Source organism: Scyliorhinus torazame, chromosome 4, assembly GCF_047496885.1.
Source record: "Scyliorhinus torazame isolate Kashiwa2021f chromosome 4, sScyTor2.1, whole genome shotgun sequence".
NCBI classification, from domain to species: domain Eukaryota; kingdom Metazoa; phylum Chordata; class Chondrichthyes; order Carcharhiniformes; family Scyliorhinidae; genus Scyliorhinus; species Scyliorhinus torazame.
The window spans coordinates 221742738-221765832 of record NC_092710.1 but is presented as its reverse complement, the minus strand read 5'-3'; the positions used below and the strand labels follow the sequence as shown (position 1 = coordinate 221765832).

The following is a 23095-nucleotide window of genomic DNA, read 5'->3' as shown; positions in this document are numbered from 1 at the left end:
ACGTGGCACAGGGAGTAATCCCGAGATTACAACCCTCGAGGTCCTGTCTTTTAACTTTCTGCCTAGCTCCCTGAACTCCTGCTGCAGGACCTCATGCCCCTTTCTGGCTATGTCGTTAGTACCAATATGTACAACGACCTCTGCCTGTTTGCCCTCCCCTTCAGGATGCCCGCTACACGTTCGGAGACATCCTGGACCCTGGCACCAGGGAGGCTACATACCATCCTGGAGTCTCTTTCACGTCCACAGAAGCGCCTATCTCTTCTGCGCTTTGACCCTCCCTTCTGAACATCAGAGCCAGCCATGGTGCCACTGCTCTGGCTGCTGCTGTTTTCCCCTGATAGGCTATCCGCTCCGACAGTATCCAAAGGGGTATATCTGTTCGGATGGGGGTGGGGGAGGTGAGACTTGAGGTGGTGAGGGGGGGTGAGGCGTGAGGTGGGTGGGTGCATATGTGTCGTGCAGAGATGCAGACAGAGGGGTCTCACTTGGTGGCACGCCTCTGACCTCCACATCGGCAACCTCCCTCTCCTCTGTCCCGCCAATAATGTCCAGTGTCCTCTGCTTGGGTACAGTGAGGGGCGCAGTTCTGGTGGTCCCCCTCTAGTCTTCTCCCGCACCCAGCGGCCAGACTTTTCCTTGGGGGATGGGCAAACACAAACAGCAACAGCGTTAGATGGTCCGACGCATGCAACCCAGAGTTTGGGTCTCTGATGGCATTGGAGCACAGGGCACATGGCCATTGCGGCTGGCATGGGTGGTTGCAGCCATGTGGATCATGGTGGGGTGGGACCGTCATCCTGGGGGGGGGGGGGGGGGGGGGGGTCACATGTGTGGTGGGGGGAGGGGGTTGTTTGGTTGGTGCCTGGGGCACAGTGCTGGGTACTCATCCTGGCTGACCTGAGAAGGTCATGCAGTTTCTTTCTGCACTGGTCTGCAGTCCGGGCCACCGTCTGACGGCGCTGGCGGTGTCTGTAACCTCCGCCCAGGCACGCCGATCAACGACGTCTGCCGACCTCCGTCCCAGCCCAGGGATACAGTATAAGCCTCCTCCCCTCCACGGCGTCCAGGAGGGTCTCCAACTCACCGTTATTAAATCGCGGGGCTGCTTTTCTGGCGGCCATCTTGCCTGCAAAGCTGCATGTGTGTGTGTGTGTGGGGAGAATGGTAATGTGCATCCACAGCACCGCGTCAATGACGGACCCGCGAATCGGTGGCCGCTCCCTCGGGCACTTCACGTTCCGTCCGTGCTCGCCCCTTGTGGGCCGTTGAATAGCTCCACCTTGGGGCCTGATGGCGCCGTTGTGAAGCTCCACGGTTTTCACGACGGCATCAACACTTAGCCCCATTTTTTGGAGAATCCAGCCCCATTTTCCTAACTTAAATAGTTCATTCAAATATGAAAAGAAACAGGGTCAGAGCGCGTGTTTAACAGGAATAAAAATATCAAAACACGGATCGATAGCTATAATATAGTTATTAGTACCTGCACTGAAGCAAGAGAATCACTTGTCTCCCTGAGCTTGGCCCTGCAAGAATCCAGATCATTTTGCAGCCTTTCCTGAGCATTTTTCAGGCTGGAAATATGACCTTCAGCTGATCCTAGGCCTTGCTCACTCTTCTTGACAAGCTCTTGCAAACGACACACCTAGTAAAACAGGAAACACATTCATCATTAACCCAACAAGTATTAATGCTTACCAAAAGAACTTAAAAAGGAGCAGTGTTAATTAATTCTAGGTCCATTTTCTGGCTTCAACTTCACTGCTGACCTCCTTTTTGGCACATAAACCTTCTAAAAAGTTGAAAAATGAAAATTACATTTATCACAGATCCCTCCAGTATATTCAGACAGACTTTAGGTTTACAAATATGGTGCGAAAGTAGAGTTGCAAATCCTCCAAGGTTGCCATGGAGTCTCCAGGGGAAAAGATAAATCTTCATGATACTACTGAGAGCAAACCAGGAGAAATATCAATGGGATTTTGTTGAATGGGTTGTAACTGAGTTTTTAAACTGCATAAGTAACAATTATTGAATGTGTATGCTCCTGAAAAACTAATTTGACAACTTTTGAGTACCCTCCCCCCAGCAGTATTTTCATTGTTTTAAATATCTAACTTTTTTTTTCCCCAAGTGTATCATATTTTAGCTTCCACCTTAATTCCATGTGTATGTCCAATCTTTATTTCACTGTACAATAATTAGCAAGTGGAATATAATCTGTGCTTTTTACTTCCAGGTTTGCTATCTCAAAATGTTTTAATCTGCTTGAATGGTTTATCGAATTATTTTATTGTTGCTGTATGCCATAGATACCCAAGAGATGGTCCTAGATTCAAAGGAACAGAGGAAATCAACAGTCCCAGAAATGGTTAGGTTTTTGCAAAGTTTCTTCAAAGTCTGGCTCTTTACTGCCAACTGCAGTAAAGTCTGGGTAATTGTTCCTTTTTTAAAAAATGTTTTAATTTATTTATTTTTCAATTTAAGGGGCAATTTAGTGTGACCAAGCCATCTACCCTGCACATTTTTGGGTTGTGGGACCCACGCAGACACGGGGAGAATGTGTAAACTCGGACAGTGACCCGAGGCCGGGATCAAACCTGCGACCAAGGTGCTGTGAGGCAGCAGTACTACCACTGCGCTATCCTGCCACCCCCACCTGGTTAATTTTATTTCCAGGTTTTCCTGCTTTATTCACTACCTCCTTGCCACCACCTCATGTAATATAAGCTCACCTCAGCATGAATATCCCCGGAATTGCATCGCAACAGTTTTCTGGCCCAAAATTATATCCAATGACTTGGGCAAGGCCTTCCTTCAGTTTTAAAACGCTTTATTTTATTTAAAAAAAAATATTTTTATTCTCCTCCTTTTTCACATTTTCTCCCAAATTTACACCTTACAATAAACAATCAGTAACGAATGCAATGTCAATCCCCATATCAATAACAACGATCCCATCCTCCCACCAAACCTTAGCCCACATGTTAACATAAACAAAAGACAAAAAGGAATCAGGAATCGCCCATAGTCACCATTAACACATACAGTCCCCCTGCCCCCAACACTCCCAGCCCCCCAACCCTCCCTCCCCCAACGTTCGATGTAATCCAATTCTCAAAAGTGCAAAATGAATAATGCCCATGAATTGTAGAACAATGAATAACGTCCATGAATTGTAGAACCCCTCCATCCTTCCACTCCGTTTAAATTTGACCTTCTCAAGAGTCAAGAATTCAAGCAGGTTCCCGCCCGCCATGCCAGGGCACAGGGTGGAGAGGTTGCTCTCCAACCCATCAGGATCCGCCTTCGGGCGATCAATGAGTCGAAAGCTACACCATCTGCCTCCGCATGCGTTTCCAGCCCCGGCAGGTCCGATACGCCGAATAGGGCCTCCCGGGGGCCGGGTCCAGTTTCACGTGCACCACTTTAGAGATTAGTCTAAAAACCTTCCAGTAATCCTCCAACTTTGGACAGGACCAAAACACATGAACGTGGTTTGCGAGGCTCTCCCCGCAACGTTCACACACATCTTCTACCCCCTAAAAGAACTGGCTCATCCTTGCCCTTGTAAGGTGTGCTCTATATATGCACTAAGGAGGTTCCAGTCAATATTAAGGAAGTTGAAGTCACCCATGACAACAAATCTGTTACTTCTGCACTTTTCCAAGATCTGATGCCCAATCTGTTCCTCTATCTCTCTGCTGCTATTGGGGAATCTATAGAAAACTCCCAATAAAGTGACTGCTCCTTTCTTGTTTCTGACTTCCACACATACTGACTCAGTAGACAAACCCTCCTCAACTACCTCTTTTTCTGCAGCTGTGGTGCACTCCCTAATTAACAGTGCCACTCCCCCTCCTCTTTTACCTCCCTCCCTATTCTTCTTAAAACATCTAAACCCCGGAATATCTAACAACCATTCCTGCCCCTGTGAAATTCATGTCTCCGAAAAGGCCACAACATCGTAATTCCAAGTACTGATCCATGCTCTAAGTTCATCTCCCTTATTCCTGACACTCCTTGCATTGAAACAGACACACTTTAACACATTACAGAGTGCAACTTTACCCTATCAATTGTCTATCCTTCCTCACAGACTTGCTGCATACTATTTCTGCCTGTTCAACAGCTACCATATCCTCTGATCCACAGCGCTGGTTCCCATCCCCCTGCCAAACTAGGCCAGGTGTCAGATGTCTCAGTGGGAAAGCATTTCGGTGACAGTGACCACAACCCCTTGACCTTTACCATCGTCATGGCGAGGGATAGGAATACACAGTATGGGAAGGTATTTAATTGGGGGAGGGGAAATTATACTGCTATTAGACAGGAGCTGAGGAGCATAAAGTGGGAACAATTGTTCTTGGGGAAATGCACAACAGTAATGTGGGGATTGTTTAAGGAGCACTTGCTGCGAATGCTGAATTGTTTTGTCCCACTGAGACGAGGAAGGAATGGTAAGGTGAAGGAGCCTTGGATGACAAGAGAAGTGGAGCTTCTAGTCAAGAGGAAGAAGGAAGCTTACATAAGGTTGAGGAAGCAAGGATCTGACTCGGCTCTAGAGGGTTACAAGGTAGCCAGGAAGGAACTCAAAAATGGACTGACGAGAGCTAGAAGGGGGCATGAAAAAGCCCTGGAGGGAAGGATTAGGGAAAACCCCAAGGCGTTCTACACTTATGTGAGAAATAAGAGGATGGTCAGTGAGAGTAGGGCCGATCCGGGATAGTGGAGAGAACTTTTGCCTAGAGTCTGAAGAGATGGGGAGGCCCTTAATGAATACTTTGCTTCAGTATTCACTAGAGAGAGGAACCTTGTTGCCCATGAGAACAGTGTGAACCAGGTTAATAGACTCAAACAGGTTGATATTAAGGAGGATGTGTTGGAGATTTTGAAAAGCATCAGGATAGATAAGTCCCCTGGGCCTGAAGGGATATACCCAAGGTTACTACGGGAAGCGAGGGAGGAGATTGCTGCGCCGTTGGCGATGATCTTTGCGTCCTCACTCTCCACTGGAGTAGTACCGGATGATTGGAAGGAGGCGAATGTTGTTCCCCTATTCAAGAAAGGGAATAGGGAAATCCCTGGGAATTACAGACCCATCAGTCTGTAAGTGGTGAGCATTGTAAATGGCTTCCGCTCCTCAGACACTCTCCCCTTGTCTTTCAAAACCCCTTTCAACCAGTCACAGACTATTTCAATGCTTTCCGGATAAGGTCAGCTGCTGGGTTTATTATCCTACCATACTGGACTTAGGTCATTATGCCCTCAACCCCCAAGCACCCCCTCCATTTATGGGATGTGGCCATTGTTGGCTAGGAGAGCATTTTTTCCCCATTCTTAATTGTTCTTGAGACGTTGGTGAGCTGTCTTTTTGAACAGTTGCAATCCCTGTGGTGTAGGGACACCCAAGTGATGTTATAGGGAGGGAGTTCAAGAATTTTAACCCAGCGAGAGTGAAGGAACAATGACATATTTCCAAGTAAGGTTGGTGGGTGACTTGGAGGAGAATCGCCATGTGGTGGTGTTCCTATGTGGCTATTGACCTTCTCCTGCTAGATAGTAGCGGCCGTGGGTTCGGAAGGCCCTGTCTAAGGAGTCTTGCTGAGTTGTTGCAGTGCATCTTGTAGATAATACAAACTGCTACCACTATTCGTCAGTGGTGGAGGGAGTGAATATTTGTGGAAGGGGTGCCAGTGAGTGGGCTACTTTGTCTTGGATGGTGTTGAGTTTCTTGAGTGTTGTTGGAGCTGCATTCACACAGGCAAGTGGAGTATATTTCATCACACTCCTGACGTGTTCCTTGTAGATAGTGGACAGGCTTTGGGGAGTCAGCAAGTGAATTACTCAGCACAGGATACCTTGCCTCTGACCTGCTCATATATCCACAGTATTAATATGGCTAGTCCAGTTCAGTTTCTGGTCAATGGTAACCCCAGGGATTCAAAGATGGTAATGCCATTCAATGTCAAGGGATGATGGTTAGATTTTCTCTTGTTGGGGATTGTCTGGCACTTGTGTGGCATGAATGTTACTTGCCACTTGTCAGCACAAGATCTTCCTTCATTTGGACATGGACTGCTTCAGTATCTGAGGAGTCACAAATGGTGCTGAACATTGTGTAGACATCAGTGAACATCCCAACTTCTGATCTCATGATAGAAGGAAGATTATTGGTGAAGCAGCTGAAGATGGTTGGGTCTGGGACACTCCCTTGAGGAACTCCTGTAGTGATGTCGCAGAACTGAGATGATTCACCTCCAAACACTACAACCATGCTCCTTTGTGCTAGTTATGATTCCAACCAGCAGTGGATTTTCCTCCTGATTCCCAATTACTCCAGTTTTGGTAGGGCCACTTGATGCCATACTCAGTCAAATGCGGACTTGGTTTCAAGGGAAGTCACTCTTACCTCATCTCTTGTTCCATTCATTTGTCCATATTTGAATCAAGTCTGTAATGAGGTCAGGAGCTGAGTGACCCTGGTGAAACCCAACTGAGCATCAGTGAACAGGTTACTGCTAAGCAAATGTCACTTGATAGCGCTGTTGATGACCCCTCCATTACTTTAGTGATGAGCAAGAGTAGCCTGAGGGGGCAGTAATTGACTGATTTCTTCAATACAGGACGTACCTGGGCAATTTTCCACATTACTGGGTAGGTGCCAGTGTTCTAGCTGTACTGCAATAGCTTTGCCAGGTGCGCGGCATGTTTTGGAGCACATCTACAGTAGTATTGCTGGAATATTGTCAGGGTCCATAGTCATTGCAGTATCCAGTGCTTTCAGCCATTTCTTAATATCACGTGGAGTGAATCTAATTGGCTGAAGACTGGCATCTGTGATATTGGGGACCTCACAAAGAGGTCAAGATGGATCATCTATTCAGCACCTCTGGTTGAAGACGGAATGGTTCAGCCTCATCTTTTGCACAGATGTCCTAGGTTAGAATCATTGGATTTACAGTGTAAAAGGAGGCCATTTGACCCATCGAGTCTGCACCGGCCATTGGAAAGAGTACCATGTCTCCACCATATCCCATAACCCCCATCGAACAGCAGGTGATGTGGCAAGGCTGCAGCATGTGGGAGCTCATTGATACCAGTGTTATCCAGGGTAATCACATCTGCAGTAAGTGCCTGCAGTTTTAGGAGCTTCGGTTCAGAATCACTGAGCTGGAGGCTGAGCTGCTGATGCTACGGGACATAAGGGAGGGTGAGAGTTACCTGGATGTTTCAGGAGCTGGTCACGCCTCTAAGGATAGTATTGTTTGGTTTGGAAAGTGGTCAGGGACAAAAGGCTGTGACTGCAGCTGAGTCAGGTAGGGGGACCCAGAGGCAGGAATGTAGGAGTGTTAACCTCTGCAATTGTCCAACAGGTTTGAGGTTATTTCCACTTGTTTGGATGAGAATGAGGTCTGTAGGGTAAATGAGCTGACTGACCGTGGAACTGTGGTACAGGATGCAATTCAAACGGGGGAGCAAATATGAATGTGTTGGGGGACAGTATAGTGAGGGGCTTGACACTGTTCTCTGTAGCAAGGAGCGAGAGTCCGGATGTCTGTGTTGCCTGCCCAGTGGCAGGGTTCAGGACATTTGCTCAGCGTTGGAGAGAAACTTACAGAGGGAGGGGGAGGATCCAGTTGCCATGGTCCATGTAGGTACCAAAGCCTTAGAAAGGATGAGGAAGGAGGCTCTGCATAGTCAATATGAGGAGCAAAGTACCAAATTAAGAAGCAAAACCTCAAAATAATTTCTGGATTATTACCTGAGCCACTTTCAAATTAACATAGGACAAATAAGATTAGAGAAATTACTGCATGGATCAAATATTGGCGGGAAAGAAGTGAGTTCCAGTTCATGGAGCACTGGCACCAGTACTGGAGAAAGTGGAATCTGTACCATTGGGACAGTCTACACTTGAATGATGCTGGGGCTGATAGTTTAGCGAGCCTCATAACTAGTGAAGTAGAGAGCCTTTTAAACTAAATAGTGGGGACAAGGCATCAAGTTTGGGAAGATGTGGAAAACCAAAGCATAGAGACCAGCCAAGAAAGCAATATATTAAATTGGGAAATGATAAACAGACCGTGACTGGAAGGGACAGAGAGCACAAATCTAAGAGTTAATTGGCAGATAAGGCTAGATGCTACAAAAGTAACGTAAGGACAAAACTTAAAAGTCTCTGTATCTGAATGCAAAAAGATGATCTGATAGCGCAAATAGAAATTAATATGCGCGATTTGATTGTTATCACAGAAACATGGCTACAGGGTGACATGGATTGTGTCTTGAATACTTAACCTTTCCCCTGTGTGGTGATCCTCAGATTAAATCACCACCAGTCAACTCTCTCTCGCTCTCTCTCACACAAAGGGAGAGAGCAGCCTATGGTCCTCTGGGACTACGACGACTTTCATTGAAGGGTATGTGATATTTAGGAACAGGAAGTTAGGAGACGGTGGAGGGGTGGCTCTGTCAATTAAATTAATTAATCTGTCAATTAAATTAATTAATCGAGCTATAATTATCACATTATAGAAGGATGATCTGATTTCAGAAAACCAGGATATACATGCAGTTTTAGTTGAGATGAGAAATTACAATGGCAATAAATCGCTTGTGGGAGTGATGTACAGGCCCCTTAATTGTAACTACATGGTAGGAGAGAGTATAAAAGAGATAATGGGCATTTATCAGAAAGGTACTGCAATAATCATGGGGGATTTTAATTCACATATAAATTAGAAAAGTCAGATGGGCAAAGGTAGTGTAAATGAGGAGTTCATAGAACTTTTTCAAGATAGTTTCTTCGATCAGCATGTTCTGGAGCCAACCGGAAGCCGTGCAATACTAGATCTGGAATTATGCAATGAAATAGGATTAATTGTTAATCTCATAGTGAAGGCACCCCTCGGTAGCAGTGATCATAATATGATTACATTTTACATTCAGTTTGAGTGAGAGAAGGGTGCATCAAAGACTAGCATTTTAAACTTAAATAAGAGCAACTATGAGGTATGAAAGTGGAGCTAGCTAAAGTGAACTGGAAAATATACTTAAGTGATAAATCCAGGATGTTCAGTGGCAGACATTTAAAGGGACATTTCAAAACATTTAGAATAGACACATTCCAATGAGAATGAAAAATTTGAAGAGGAGCACCCATCATCTAAGGTTAACTAAAAAAGTAAAGACTATATTAAACTTACAGCAAAAACAACCATTTTCGCAAAGGCAAGTGGCAGGTCAGAAGATTGGAAAGAATATGAAGAACATCAACGAATAACAAAAAGATTGATAAGGAGGGAAAAACTAGAGTGAGAAAAAGCTTGCCAGTAATATAAAGATGGACAACAAAGATTTCTATAGATATTTAAATAAGAAAAAAGTTAACAAATTGATCACTGGCCTGATAGAAAGTGCTTCTGTGGCATTGGTAATGAAAGTAGGACTGAGGTGGATGGATTAAACAGGTATTGCGCATCTGCCTTCACGATAGAGGACACCAGTAATACCCCAGAAATAGCTGTAAATCGGAAAATGGAGGGGAGGGAGGAGCACAGCAAAATGGCAATCACCGGCGAAATGGTATTGAGCAAATCATTGGCTCTGAAGGCTAACAAATCCATTGGTCTTGAAAGAAGCGGCTAATGGGATAGTTGATGCATTGGTTTTAATTTTCCAAAATTCCCACGATTCAGGGAAGATTCCGTTAGATTGGAAAGGAGCAAATATAACATCTTTATTCAAAATGGGAGGGGGACAGAAAGCAGGAAACTATAGGCCAGTTAGTCTAATAGCTATCATAGAGGAAATGTTAGAAGGTATCATTAAAGATTTATTGCAAGGTATTTGGAAAAATTCAAGGCAATCAGGCAGAGTCAATATGATTTTATGAAAGGGAAATCATGTTTAACCAATTTAATGGAATCTTTAAAGGAGTCACATGTGTTATAGATGATGGGAAACCGATGGACATACTGTGCTTAGATTCCAGAAGGCATTTGATAAGATGCCACATCAAGCTTATTGCAGAAAATAAAAGCTTATGGTGTAGGGGATAACATATTATCATGGATTGAAGATTGGCATAAATGTTTTTTTTCTGGGTGGCAGGATGCGTCGAGTAGTGTGCCACAGGGATCAGTGCTAGGACTTCAGCTTTTTCAATTTATAATCAATGACTTGGATAAAGGGACTGAAGGTATGCTTGCCAAATTTGCTGACAACACAAAAGATAGATTGGAAAGTAAATTGTAATGAGGACATAGGAAGGCCAATAAGGTACACAGATAGGTTAAGTGAGTGGGCAGAAATCTGGCAAATGTCAACTATAATATGGGCAAATGTGAAATTGTCCATTTTGACAGGAAAAAATAAAGATGATTATCCAAATGGTGAGAAACTGCAGAGCTCTGAGGTGCAGAGGGATCTGGTGTCGTCGTGCATGAATCACAAAAGAATGGTATACGGTACAGCAAGTAATTAGGAAAGCTAATAGAATGGCTGATCCCATCATGGCCTCAACTCCACTGTCCATGGAGAACGGGCAGGAAAGTGGAGTTGAGGCCGTGATGGGATCAGCCATGATCACATTGAAGGTGTTTAGGCTCGGGAGGCTAAGTTGCCTACTCCTGCTCCTAAGTCATGTGTTCTAGGGAGGAGTTACTCTGGCTGATTGCGCAATCCAGCTCTTGGTCTGTAGCATTGTAGGTAACAGATGAGGTACATATCAACCATGATAGAATAGCAGAGCAGACTCGATGGGCCGAATAGCCTAATTCTTCTCCTATATCTTATGAACTTATGAATGTCATAATTCATCGTGAGGGGAATTGATTACAAATGTATGAAAGTGATACTTTAGTTATGCAGGGCATTGGTGAGATTACATCTCACCAATTGGTCTCCGTATTTAAGGAAAGATATAAATGTATTAAAAGCAGTTCAGAGAAAGTTTGCTAGACTAATACCAGAAATGGGCGGGTTGTCTTATGAGGAAAAGTTGGAAAGGTTAGGTTTGTATTTATTAGAGTTTAGAAGAGTAAGAGGCTTTAACAGCCTGAGGGGTAATGACAGGGTGGATGTGGAGAGGATGTTTCCAATTGTTGGCGAATCCAGAACTAGGGATCACTGTATAAAAATAAGGAGTCGCTCATTTAAGCCAACGATCAGAAGTGTTTTCTCTCAATGGGTCACGAGTCTCTTCCTCAAAAGGCAGTGGAAGCAGTCAATGAATATTTTGAAGAAAAGGCCGGATAGATTCTTGGTAGACAAGAGGGTGAATGGTTATCGGGGGTAGGCACGAATGTGAGGTTGAAGTTATAATCAGGTCAGCCATCATCTTACTGAATGGCGGAGCAGGCTCGAGGAGTTGAGTGGCCTGTTCCTGTTCCAAATTCATATGCACGTATGCAAAGAACCATACAACATATGAATTAAGAACAGGAGGAAGTCATTTCCCTTCTTGAGCCTGCTGTGCCATTCAAGAACATGCTGATTTGATTATGGCTCCAACTTCACTTTCCTGCCTACTTCCAATAAACCAAGCTCACTTTAGATACTGAAATGATAAGGCCCTGTTTGTGGTAAAATTACTGATTGCCGGCATGATGGGAAGTTTTGGGTCAATTTGAAATGAGACATATTGTGCTGGATTCTCCGCCCCACCGTGCCACATTTCTGTTTTACCCTGGCCCTGGGATTCTCCGTTACGCCGGCTAGTCAATGGGGTTTACCATTACGAGGCAGCCCCACGCCGTCAGGAAACCCCCGGGCTGCCAGCAAAACGGAAAATTCTTGCCGGCGGAGAATCCATTTAAAGGAGAGTTTGCAATGCACAGATTGAAAGTTTGCAAGATGCAAAGCAGAACATGAGCTGATACCTGTGACAACAATGTCTGGAATTTGAACCTGTGGTTAGATGAAAGACACCATTCGAAAGTTAGAAATAGAACAGAAGAGTATAAGAATCAAGCATCAAAGGATTTTGCTTCAGCGACAACCTAGAACCAACCTCGCACATGCTTCCCTGAGTGAAGGCTCAGAAAACAGAACAGATCTCTGAGAAGAACTTGGCCAATTCAGTCCAATGGGGTAATATCCACTCGTATCTGAAGCTGTGAGTCCTGAAGCAAACTGTCATTTGATGTATAGTATTAGATTTGAATACATAGGCTGGTTTAGCACAGGGCTAAATTGCTGGCTTTGAAAGCAGACCAAGGCAGGCCAGCAGCACGGTTCAATTCCCGTACCAGCCTCTCCTAACAGGTGCCTGAATGTGGTGACTAGGGGCTTTTCACAGGAACTTCATTTGAAGCCTACTTGTGACAATAAGCGATTTTCATTTCATTTCATTTCACATAGTTCACTGTACAGTGTTTGTTTGATACGTGACTGTTTGACCTCTTGGAAGATTATAGAGACTATCTTTTCCTTTTTATCTACTTGTAGAAGTTTTTACTGTCTGTTTTTATATTTCTTGCTAGTTTTCTCTTATACTCCAATTGCTCCCTTTTAAAAAAAATAATTTGCTGGTTTCCGAAGCGTTTCCGATCTTCTGGTCTCCACAAAACCTCTGAGCATTCTATGACTTTTCTTTCAATTTGATCTCACCCTTAACCTCCTTACTTAGCCCTAGATTGTGCATCCTTCTGATAGAATCTTTCTTCTTCAGTGCAATATATTTTTACTGAATTATGAAGTATCTCCTTAAATATCTGCTACTACTTCTCTACCATCATACCTTTCCCAGTCCTTTTTAGCCAGCCGCTGTAACGGTATTGGCTGTTACAATGTAAAGGGTCACTGCAATGGTGTGATCGTCAAGGACAGCGAGGCCCTGGAAGCACATAACTCATCAGATAAGGAGCAGGTGATGAGAAAGATAGTGGATGAGGAGGCAGACGGAGATGGCACTCAACAGAGAAGCGCCCTGTTGCGCATAGAGCTGGCCTCTTCCTATCACCTGCCAGAAAAAGGACCTCTCCTCTCCCTCACTGCCTCCATCATTGGATCCAGATCAGCAGAGACGAGGTGACGGGCTGCCTTGCCCATGCATCAGCCTCTGTCTCCCCACGACATCTCGCTTCCTTATGGTGCTGGGGAAGGCTTTGGCACAAACAACAAATCTGTCCTTTGGGACAATCAGCCTAAGTAACGGCTGCCAAGTGATGTCTAAATGAATCACACACTTCATCTGAAACATCTCCCTTTCCACAAGAAGTGGACAAGAAACCGGCCTCCATAACCAATTAAACGTTTCCTCATGTGAAAATCTGAACTTCAATTTGTTTCACACTGGAGTGGGGTGGGGTTGACCTGAAAACAAACCCTGCTCCTGTTTCCTACCTCAATGGTGAAAATTCAGCCCTATAGGTTTTCTAAAATGCTACAGCTTCATCACCCTATTCACATAAATGTTTTAACAACCTGTGCATCTTTGATGATATCAGTGTTAATTATATGTTAACTATATTAAGAAGCACCAGATGAAGCCATTGTTGAATTAATTCTCGTGAGCGCTTACAAAGAAATACACAACACTTTATTTTAATTATACATGTTTTCTTTAAAGTTTAGTATTTTTTTACAGTGGCCCTTTAAGGGGTTGTCAATTTGTTTAGTTGGTTTATTTATTAATTAGTGCATTTCATTTTACGGATATATCCAAGAGAGTATAAAGAAAAATTGCTGAAACACTGGTAGTGGGAGGTAGAGGCAGATAAATGTAATGCTGCATTCTGTAAAAAATCTATCATCAAGGAAAAGGATAGGCATTTGGTTTCATTCTCACTTCGGATCCAGTTAACATAGAGCAGAAAATGATAAGAATATTTTTTCAGACTGAAGATTGTAATCAGAGTTACTTTTGTGAAGAATGTTTGAAATGTTTCTCACCGATGTTCACTGAATCCGTAACTTCTTACCAATGGAAAAAATGAAGTAGATACACGGACACAGGTTACATCCTTACCAAAGAGAAAACAAACTATGGCCTTGGCACTATCACCTCCCAACAAAAGATCATAGTCAAAGGATTTTGTGAGCTACAGGCTCGTCAGTTGGATACTGAGGATGATTTGGAGTGTCTACTCAGCTTCATGGGTAAAATTTACAAGCAAGATGATCTGTCAGATGTCTACATGGAACAATCAGACTTTGATAGATTTCAAAAAGATAGATAATCATTCGAGAGAGAAATATATCATGGACTTTAATAGAAATGTTGCAGAAATTAAATTTGGAAATTCCTCATTCGGTGCTTTCATTCAAATTGTTGAATTGTGCCAAAATGTCGGACATGATCCGAACTGGGGTTAGATTCTGAGGAAGTGAAACTCTTTTGGTTCAGATGTTTGATGCTTTAAAAAAAACCTTGGAAAAGCCCTCATTTCAAGCAGCTTTGATGGCACAAATGGGACAGTCCACAGTGTCAGAGAGAATATTTGGGGCCTTCAAAATCATTCAGTCATCAATCCAACAGAAGAATGACAAGACGATAAATTGAGAATGAAGGCATGTTTGAAAGATTTGTAATCAACAGAATTAGAATAGTAGGAATGCCCGGGGAAAAAATTAATAGGTGTTTCATGTGACTCCAAATATCAATGTAATGAATTGTCTGAAGTGGAACAGCAGGGGTTTCAAAGCACTGCATGATACAGAAAATGTGTAACTTGAAGATGATGGCATTATCAGTCTGAGGGAATTGCACTGGTTCCAAGAAGCTTCATCTGGTAATGTATGCACGTATTCATTTACTTGCATCTTGTTGGATAATAGTTACAATTCACAGCATGGAATGGATTAGTTAAAATGTAAATTAGATTTACTTGGCAGTGAGGATCAAAGCAACGTCAGGAAATATGAAAGTATTACTTGTTTCGGGGACGACAACATGCCAAGGTCACTGAAAGAGTGGCGATCCTATGCAGAATAGCTGGAGTATGCCAAATTTATTAGTATAGATGTAGTATTTTTAGTGGGACATTTAGTTAAAGTCATGGTACTGAACATGGCAGTTTTCCAAACATGCTCAGTGATCTGAGACAAGTTTTGTGTTCCATGAGAATAACCTTTTCAAATCACATAATCATATTTAATGTCAGCAGTGTGACCAATCTTATTCTTGCCTCTTGATTGGCTGTATTTAGCTTGGCAGTCAACTCTTCTCGAAGGTTTTCCATTTGCTGTTTGAATTGATTTTTCTCTTCTTCTATTCGCAAACGATCCTTCTCAAGATGTTGGTCCATTTCCTAAAAGGGAAAGGGTATGTTACAGAAATTGAGGTTCTTAAGCAAATAAATGCAAACATTTCTATTATTTCATTCAGATACATATCTTTCTAATGTTAGGTTTCAAAATTGCTATTTTCAGTGTGCATTTCAATGAATTCAGATGGCATACCCAAGCTTTTATTTAGCCGAGAGTATGAAGAAATATGTTTTCATTTACATTCTGTGCATAACACCAGGAAACATCATTACTATTTAATTATAAATTGAAAATACATCTATAAAACAGAATTAAATTTAAATATTTTTAACCTTCTGATATTATTAACCTAATTCACCAAATCTTTATCAAATAGCACTTTTTTTTTCTAAATCTATTTCATATTACCTGGCATATTTTAAACAAAAAAAAGAGAGATTTATACCATGTGTTTATCTTCATTCTCAGTTTCATGAATTTACATCCTATGTTTTGGCCAATATCGAGCTTATGCTGGTGTTACACACAGGGACAGGAGAGAACTGAAACCCTCTAACCTTCTCCGTTACTGTCAGTAATCAGTGTATTTATAGAAAAAGTATGCCTCTTAGCCCCTTTGAGTGCAGGATCAATTTTAATAACAGTAGCAAGCTTTAATGGCTTAAATGACGAGGATTAGTTATTCACGCATTCAATCCAAAGGACTAAACGCAATGTCACTCACTCAGCACTCGCACACAATGACACACACAATTATAAAGTTAAAAATAGAAGAGTAATTAACAGTTCACTTGTTTGGTTTGTCTTGGAAGGTCACAGCCATTGTGGCCCCATTAAACAAAGTAGTTTTTTCCACTCTTGAATTGGAGTTTAGGTCAGTTCAAATAGCTTGAGCTGGATATCAGAATTTTGCATGATTCCCTTAAATGTATGAATGCTCACCAGGTCACAAAGTTAGGACTAGTGATTTTCATGCCAGAAGGTTACATTTAATTAGACGTGGCCTTAGATTAGGAATACAGCTGATCGATTAAGCTGTGGCTGCGGCATCTCCCAAGGGCTTCAGTATTGCTGCAATGGCTTGCAGCTGATACTCTGCCGTGATGTTCTTAGAAAACTACTCAGGTTGCTCTAGGTTTTGGGATAATAAAGGATTTCAATATCAGATGCCAGTTTCGATCACACGACCAACTGTTCTTGACCACCCATTGATGTCGAATGGAGATAAGACTATGGTCCCTTCACATCTGCTCGTCATTAACTGGTTTTCCACAGTTCACATTTGTTAAATTGCAAATTTGGAGACATGGGGCAGGATTCTCCGACCCCCCGCCGGGTCGGAGAATCGGCGTGGGGGGGGCGGCGGCGTGAAGCCCGCCCCGCCGCCGTATTCTCCGGCGCCGTTTTTTTGGTGGGGGCGGTGATCACGTCGCGGCGGTCGGGGACCATTGGTAGTGGCCACCCCCTGGCGATTCTCCAGGCCCCGATGGGCCGAGCGGCCGCCCGTTTTCGGCCGGACCTGCCGGCGTGAAATACACAAGGTCCGTACCAGCGGGACCTGGCTCTGAGGGCGGTTAGTGGGGTCCTCGGGGGGATACAGCCCTGGGGGGGGGCGGGGGCCATGATGGCCTGGCCCGCGATCGGGGCCCACTGATCTGCGGGCGGGCCTGTCATGGCTGGCGCGAAGAAGAAACCCCCTGCGCATGCGCATGGATCACGCCAGCGGTTCTTCCCATGCGCCAGAACACGCTGGCGCTCCCGCGCATGTGCCAACTTGCGCCGGCCGGTGGAGGCCCTTCGGTGCCAGTTGGCGCGGCGCCAACCACTCCAGCGCCGACCTAGCCCCCGGAAGTGCGGAGGATTCCACAACTTCCGGGCGGCCCGACGCTGGAGTGGTTCACACCACCCTTTGGCGCCGGTACGGCCCGCCCACTGGCTGGGGGAGTATCCTGGCCCTGATGTCTGGTAGTCCATTGATTTTAAGTTTGGAGTAAGTCATGAACAATGACAGGTGTGAATTTGATGGAGGGATTCTGTGTGGGTAAGTAAGTACATTCAAGCTGGAGGCCCTCAACCAGGGTGAATCAATTAAGTAGTTTGCGTTGAATTGACAAAAGTAACATGACCCTTGGCAGCCAGTTTCACTACTTTGTCAATGTGTATTGTAAAAAAATACGACACCAGCTCTGGATATGAACACAGTCTGCACTTGAAATTATAAATAGTACAAATATGCATAATATGGGGAAGCATAGGGCAAAATAGCCTTAGCCCTGCCAATATGCCTCTGTCATAATTCCAAGTGGTGTGCAGTACAACGGCTAGAAAATTAAACACCAAGGGCAGAATTTTCCCTGTGGGCTTCAGGAGCCCACTGTCAGGATCAAATGGGGATCAGAAACCCACAATGGGTGAGAAACAGTCACTCAGCAGTGATTTTATATGCAAATTCCAACTTAAAAGTATGCAAAAAGTTAAGTATGCAATGATCTCCACAGTTAGCAACGATGTGCACAGCATCGATGTGATCAACAAATCCAGTACAATAAAATCAACATCCTTTTGGTAATAAGACATAAAAAATAGTCATTCAGTTCTGATGTCTACTACGCCATTCAATAAGTCTAAGTGATGGCTGACCTAACTGCAGCCTTAGTTCCAATTTACTGGCTCGTCCCATAACCTGTGACTCGCTTGAGGGTTAAACGTTTGGCATACTCAGCCTTAATTAGCTTGGGTCACTGTCTGTGCGGAGTCTGCATGTTGTCCCCGTGTCTGCGTGGGTTTCCTCCTGGTGCTCCGGTTCCCTCCCACAAGTCCCAAAAGACCTCCTGTTAGGTACTTTGGACATTCTGAATTCTCCCTCTGTGTACCTGAACAGGTGCCGGAGTGTGGCAACTAGAGGCTTTTCACAGTAACTTCATTACAGTGTTAATGTAAGTCTACTTGTGACAGTAAAGAGGCAGCACGGTAGCATACTGGTTAACACTATGGCTTCACCGCACTAGGGTCCCAGGTTCGATTCGCAGCTTGGATCACTGTCTGTGCGGAGGCTGCACGTTCTCCCAGTGTCTGCATGGGTTTCCTCCGGGTGCTCTGGTTTCCTCCCACAAGTCCAGAAAGACGTGCTGTTAGGTGAACTGAGCATTCTGGTTTCTCCCTCTGTGTATCTGATCAGGCGGCGGTGTGTGGCGACTCGGGGCTTTTCACAGTAACTTCATTGCAGTGTTAATGTAAGCCTACTTGTGACAATAAAGATTATTATTATTTAAAGATTATTATTAGCAAAAACAAATGTAGGCTCCTTACAGTCAGTAATGGTAAAAAAATAAATGGCTGAGGAACTAAATTTGTACTTTGCTTCCGTCTTCAAAAAAGAAGACATGAATAATGTACCAGAAGTTCTAAGAAACGCAAGTTTTAGTGAGGAGCTGAAGGAAATCAGTACTAAAGGAAATCAGTACTAGTAGACAAATGGTTTGGGGGAAATTTATGCAAAAGGCTGATAAATCTGCAAAAACTGAGAATCGTCATCTCAGAGTACTTAAGGAAGTGGCCCTGGAAGTAGTAGATCCATCGGTGGTCATTTTCCAAAATTCATTGGACTCTGGAATAGATCCTACAGATTGGAGGGTAGTTAATGTAAGCCCTCCCCCCCAATCAAAAAGGAACACAGGGAGCTATAGACCAGTGAGCCTAATCTCAGAAGTGGGAAATTTGCCCAAGTCCATTATCAAAGATTTCACAGCACAACAGTTGGAAAGCAGCGGTATAGTAAGACAAAGTCAGCATGGATTTACAAAAGGGAAATCATGCTCGATAAATCTACTGGAATTCTTTGAGGATGTAACTAGTAGAGTTGACCAGGGAGAACCAGTGAATGTGGTTTATTTAGACTTTCAGAAGGCCTTTGACAAATTTTCACACAAGATTACTGTTACACAAGATGTAAAGTTAAAGTGCAAGGAATTGCGAGTAATGTCTTGAGATGGATAGAAAACTGGTTAGCAGACAGGATGCAAAAAGGCAGAATAAATCGTCTTTTTAAGAATAGCAGGCAGGGACTAGTGGGGTACCACAGGGATCAGTGCTGTGACCCCCAACTGTTCATATTATATATTAATGGTTTGGATGAGGGAACAAAATGTATTACCCCCACATTTGCAGATCATGTATAGCTAGGTGGGAAGGTAAGATGTGGTGAGGATGCAGAGATACTTCAACGGGATTTTGACAGGCTGAGTGAGTGGGTATATGCATGGCAGATTCGGTATAATGTGGATAAATGTGAGGTTATCCACTTCAGCAGCAAAATAGAAAGGCAGATTATTACTTGAATGTGTGTAAATTCAGAGAGGTAGATACTCAGCGAAACCTTGGTGTCCTTGTGCATCAGTCACTGAAGTATGCGCGCAGGTACAGCAGGCAGCAAAGAAGGCAAATGGTATGTTGGCCTTCATAGCAAGAGGAGTGCAGTACAGGAATAGGGATGTTTTACTGCAATTGTACAGGGCATTGTACACCTGGAATGCTGTGTGCAATTTTGGTCTCTTTATGAGGAAGAATGTTCTTGCTGTAGTGGGAGTGCAGTGGAGGTTTACCAGGCTGATTCCTGGGATGGCACTACTGTCATATGAGGAGAGATCAAGTCAGTTGGGATTATATTAATTGGAATTTAGAAGAGTGAGATTCTCATTGAAACTTATAGGGCAGGATTCTCTGTCCCAGTGATGCCCAGAATGCGTTTCCCGATGGGACTAGAAATCAGGCGTTGGGGCAAAAATCGGATCGGCGCCAGGCACCGACCCGAAAACCATGCTCTGACCCCTCGCTGGCAGCGTGAACAAGATCAACGCTGCACACCATCGGGAGCATGGAAATAAATGCATATGGGTCGTAATGACCAATTTGCATTAATGTAGTGGGCCCGGCACCCAATGCTCCCCCCCCTCATGATTTTCCAGCCTCAGCAGCTGGGAATCACGGGACAAGGTTCACTTGTGGTCTCAACAATTGTGAACCTCGCATGGTGCATCCACTGCGAGGGCCACCAGGCCAGGGCCACGATGATAAAGACCATCTGAACCAAATCTCCTCCTCCCCCCCCCCCCTCCAATCAGTCCCCAAACCGCCCCCCCTCCCCCCCCCCCACGGTACCGCACAGCAGCACCCAACCCCCAAATTACCCTTGTGCCCTACCCAACCCCAACTGCAGGGGTGACCTGACACGCCCCTGACCCTCCCCCCTCCCTTGGGACGCCTGAAAGAGGGGGACCCCTCTGCCTAAAGGAACACCCTCCACAGATCCCACCTTTCCCCAGAAAAGGGACCCCTGTCTAGAATTAACAGATGATGTGGAGATGCCGGCATTGGACTGGGGTGAGCACAGTAAGACGTCTTACAACACCAGGTTAAAGTCCAACAGCTTTGTTTCAAATAACTAGCTTTCGGAACACTGCTCCTTCCTCAGGTGAATGGAGAGGTAGGTTCCAGAAACATTTATATAGACAAAGTCAAAGATGTAGGACAATACTTTGAATGCGAGCATTTGCAGGTAATTAAGTCTTTACGGAGCCAGAGAGAGGGGTAACCGCAGGTTAAAGAGATGTGAATTGTCTCAAGCCAGGACAGTTGGTAGGGTTTTGGAAGCCCAGGCCAGAGACGAGGAGGAGCATAACAGACATCTACAGATGCTGAAAGATGCCCTCGTGCGAATGGGATATGGCGCTCGACTCATCGATCGACAATTCCAACGCGCCTCAGCAAAAAACCGCACCGACCTCCTCCGAAGACAAACACAGGACACAATCGACAGAGTACCCTTTGTTGTCCAGTACTTCCCCGGAGCAGAGAAACTACGACATCTTCTTCACAGCCTTCAACAAGTCATCGATGAAGCCAAAGATCTTGCCAAGTTCATCCCCACACTTGCCTTCAAATAACCGTGCAACCTCAAACAAACCATTATTTGCAGCAAACTACCCAGCCTTCAGAACAGCGACCACGACACCACACAATCCTGCCATGGCAATCTCTGCAAGACGTGCCAGATCATCAACATGGGTACCACCCATTATACGTGACAACACCACCCACCAGGTACGTGGTACATATTTGTGCGACTCGGCCAACGTTGTCTACCTCATACGCTGCAGGAAAGGATGTCCCGAAGCGTGGTACATTGGCGAGACCAAGCAGACGCTGCGACAACGGATGAACGGACATCGCGATACAAACGCCAGGCAGGAATGTTGCCTTCCAGTCAGGGAACACCAGCAGTCGAGGGCATTCAGCCTCTGATCTTCAGGTAAGCATTCTCCAAGGCGGCCTTCAGGACGCATGACAACGCAGAATCACAGAGCAGAAACTTATAGCCAAGTTCCGCACACATGAGTATGACCTCAACCTTGGATTCATGTTACATTACATTCATCCCCCACCATCTGGCCTGGGCTTGCAAAATCCTACCAACTGTCCTGGCTTGAGACAATTCACATCTCTTTAACCTGGGGTTACCCCTCTCTCTGGCTCTGTAAAGACTTAATTACCTACAAATGCTCGCATTCAAAGTATTGTCTTCTTTGACTTTGTCTATATAAATGTTTCTGGAACCTACTTCTCCATTCACCTGAGGAAGGAGCAGTGCTCCTAAAGCTAGTGATTTGAAACAAACCTGTTGGACTGTAACCTGGTGTTGTAAGACTTCTTACTTAGAAGTTAGAGAGCAATCCAGTTAGGGGCTGTGGGAAGCACAGTAGCATAGTGCAGCACGGTAGCATAGTGGTTAGCGCAATTGCTTCACAGCTCCAGGGTCCCAGGTTCCATTCCCGGCTGGGTCACTGTCTGTGCGGAGTCTGCACGTTCTCCCCGTGTGTGCGTGGGTTTCCTCCGGGTGCTCCGGTTTCCTGCCACAGTCCAAAGATGTGCAGGTTAGGTGGATTGGCCATGCTAAATTGCCCTTAGTGTCCAAAATTGCCCTTAGTGTTGGTTGAGTGGGGTTACTGGGTTATGGGGATAGGGTGGTGTGGGCTTGGGTAGGGTGCTCTTTCCAAGAGCTGGTGCAGACTCGATGGGCCGACTGGCCTCCTTCTGCACTGTAAATTCTATGAAATCTATGAAGCATTACAGCTGTAATACTTATTTTCAGCTCCACGTGTCCATTCCTCGAAGGCGAGCAGCTGGTTCCCACAGATCCACATTCAATGCTATCAAGTAGTGGTCTGCGATCAACAACTTGTAAAAGCTTGCTGCAACTTTGATCCATTCATATCCCTACACGCTTCAGTGGCCGAAGTGGTGAAACACCAATGGTTGTAAATATTGAGCACATCAAAGAGGTGAAAGTGGATTCCAAACCTTCGAGCATTTGATTTCACTGCACTTACCGAATGGTCTACTTCTGCATCTATTTTCAATGTATGTATCTACATTATGAATATATTTAATTACTCAACCTCCATTGCTCCCTGGTCCAAAAATTAACAACTCTCAGTGAAGAAATTACTCATCTCAGTGTAGCCATCTGGGTTGGCCACTTCCCGACTTAAAATGGAGGTCCGCAAAGACTACAGGGAAATTCAGACAACACAGGCAAAAACTAGCAAGTGCAGAAATCCTGTGTATTAGAACTTGCAAAAGCCCAGACAGCACTGAAACTCACAGCCATCTGCATACTAATGAGCGATCCCCGGGTACAATGGAAACATTTAAAGGTGAATAAGGCCAAGCCAGACTCCTCGGCGCCAGCAGGAGCCAAGACAAAGGAAGGCCAAGGGACATTCAGGGACTGGCCAGCGATCATGGAACTCCAGTATTGGAGAATTCGATCCAAGTGATCGAAACGTAGTCCAATCACTTGGAACCAGATACAGGGTCC

General features: G+C 44.7%; 1 protein-coding gene across 18 annotated transcripts in view; it reads right to left on the bottom strand.

Annotated features, from left to right (window-relative positions):
• fam184ab (family with sequence similarity 184 member Ab) overlaps window positions 1-23095 on the bottom strand; it is a 316427-nt gene that overhangs the window by 131732 nt on the left and 161600 nt on the right. For all 18 annotated transcript variants that reach the window (XR_011940729.1, XR_011940730.1, XR_011940731.1 and 15 more), the window contains exons 6-7: window positions 15138-15260; window positions 1487-1648 (exon numbers count right to left, since the gene is read on the bottom strand). Coding sequence is in view for 12 of the 18 variants with exons in the window: in XM_072499372.1 (XP_072355473.1) it covers window positions 1487-1648; window positions 15138-15260 (285 nt within the window). In the remaining 6 variants the exon portion in view is untranslated. The remainder of the gene's footprint in view (window positions 1-1486; window positions 1649-15137; window positions 15261-23095) is intronic.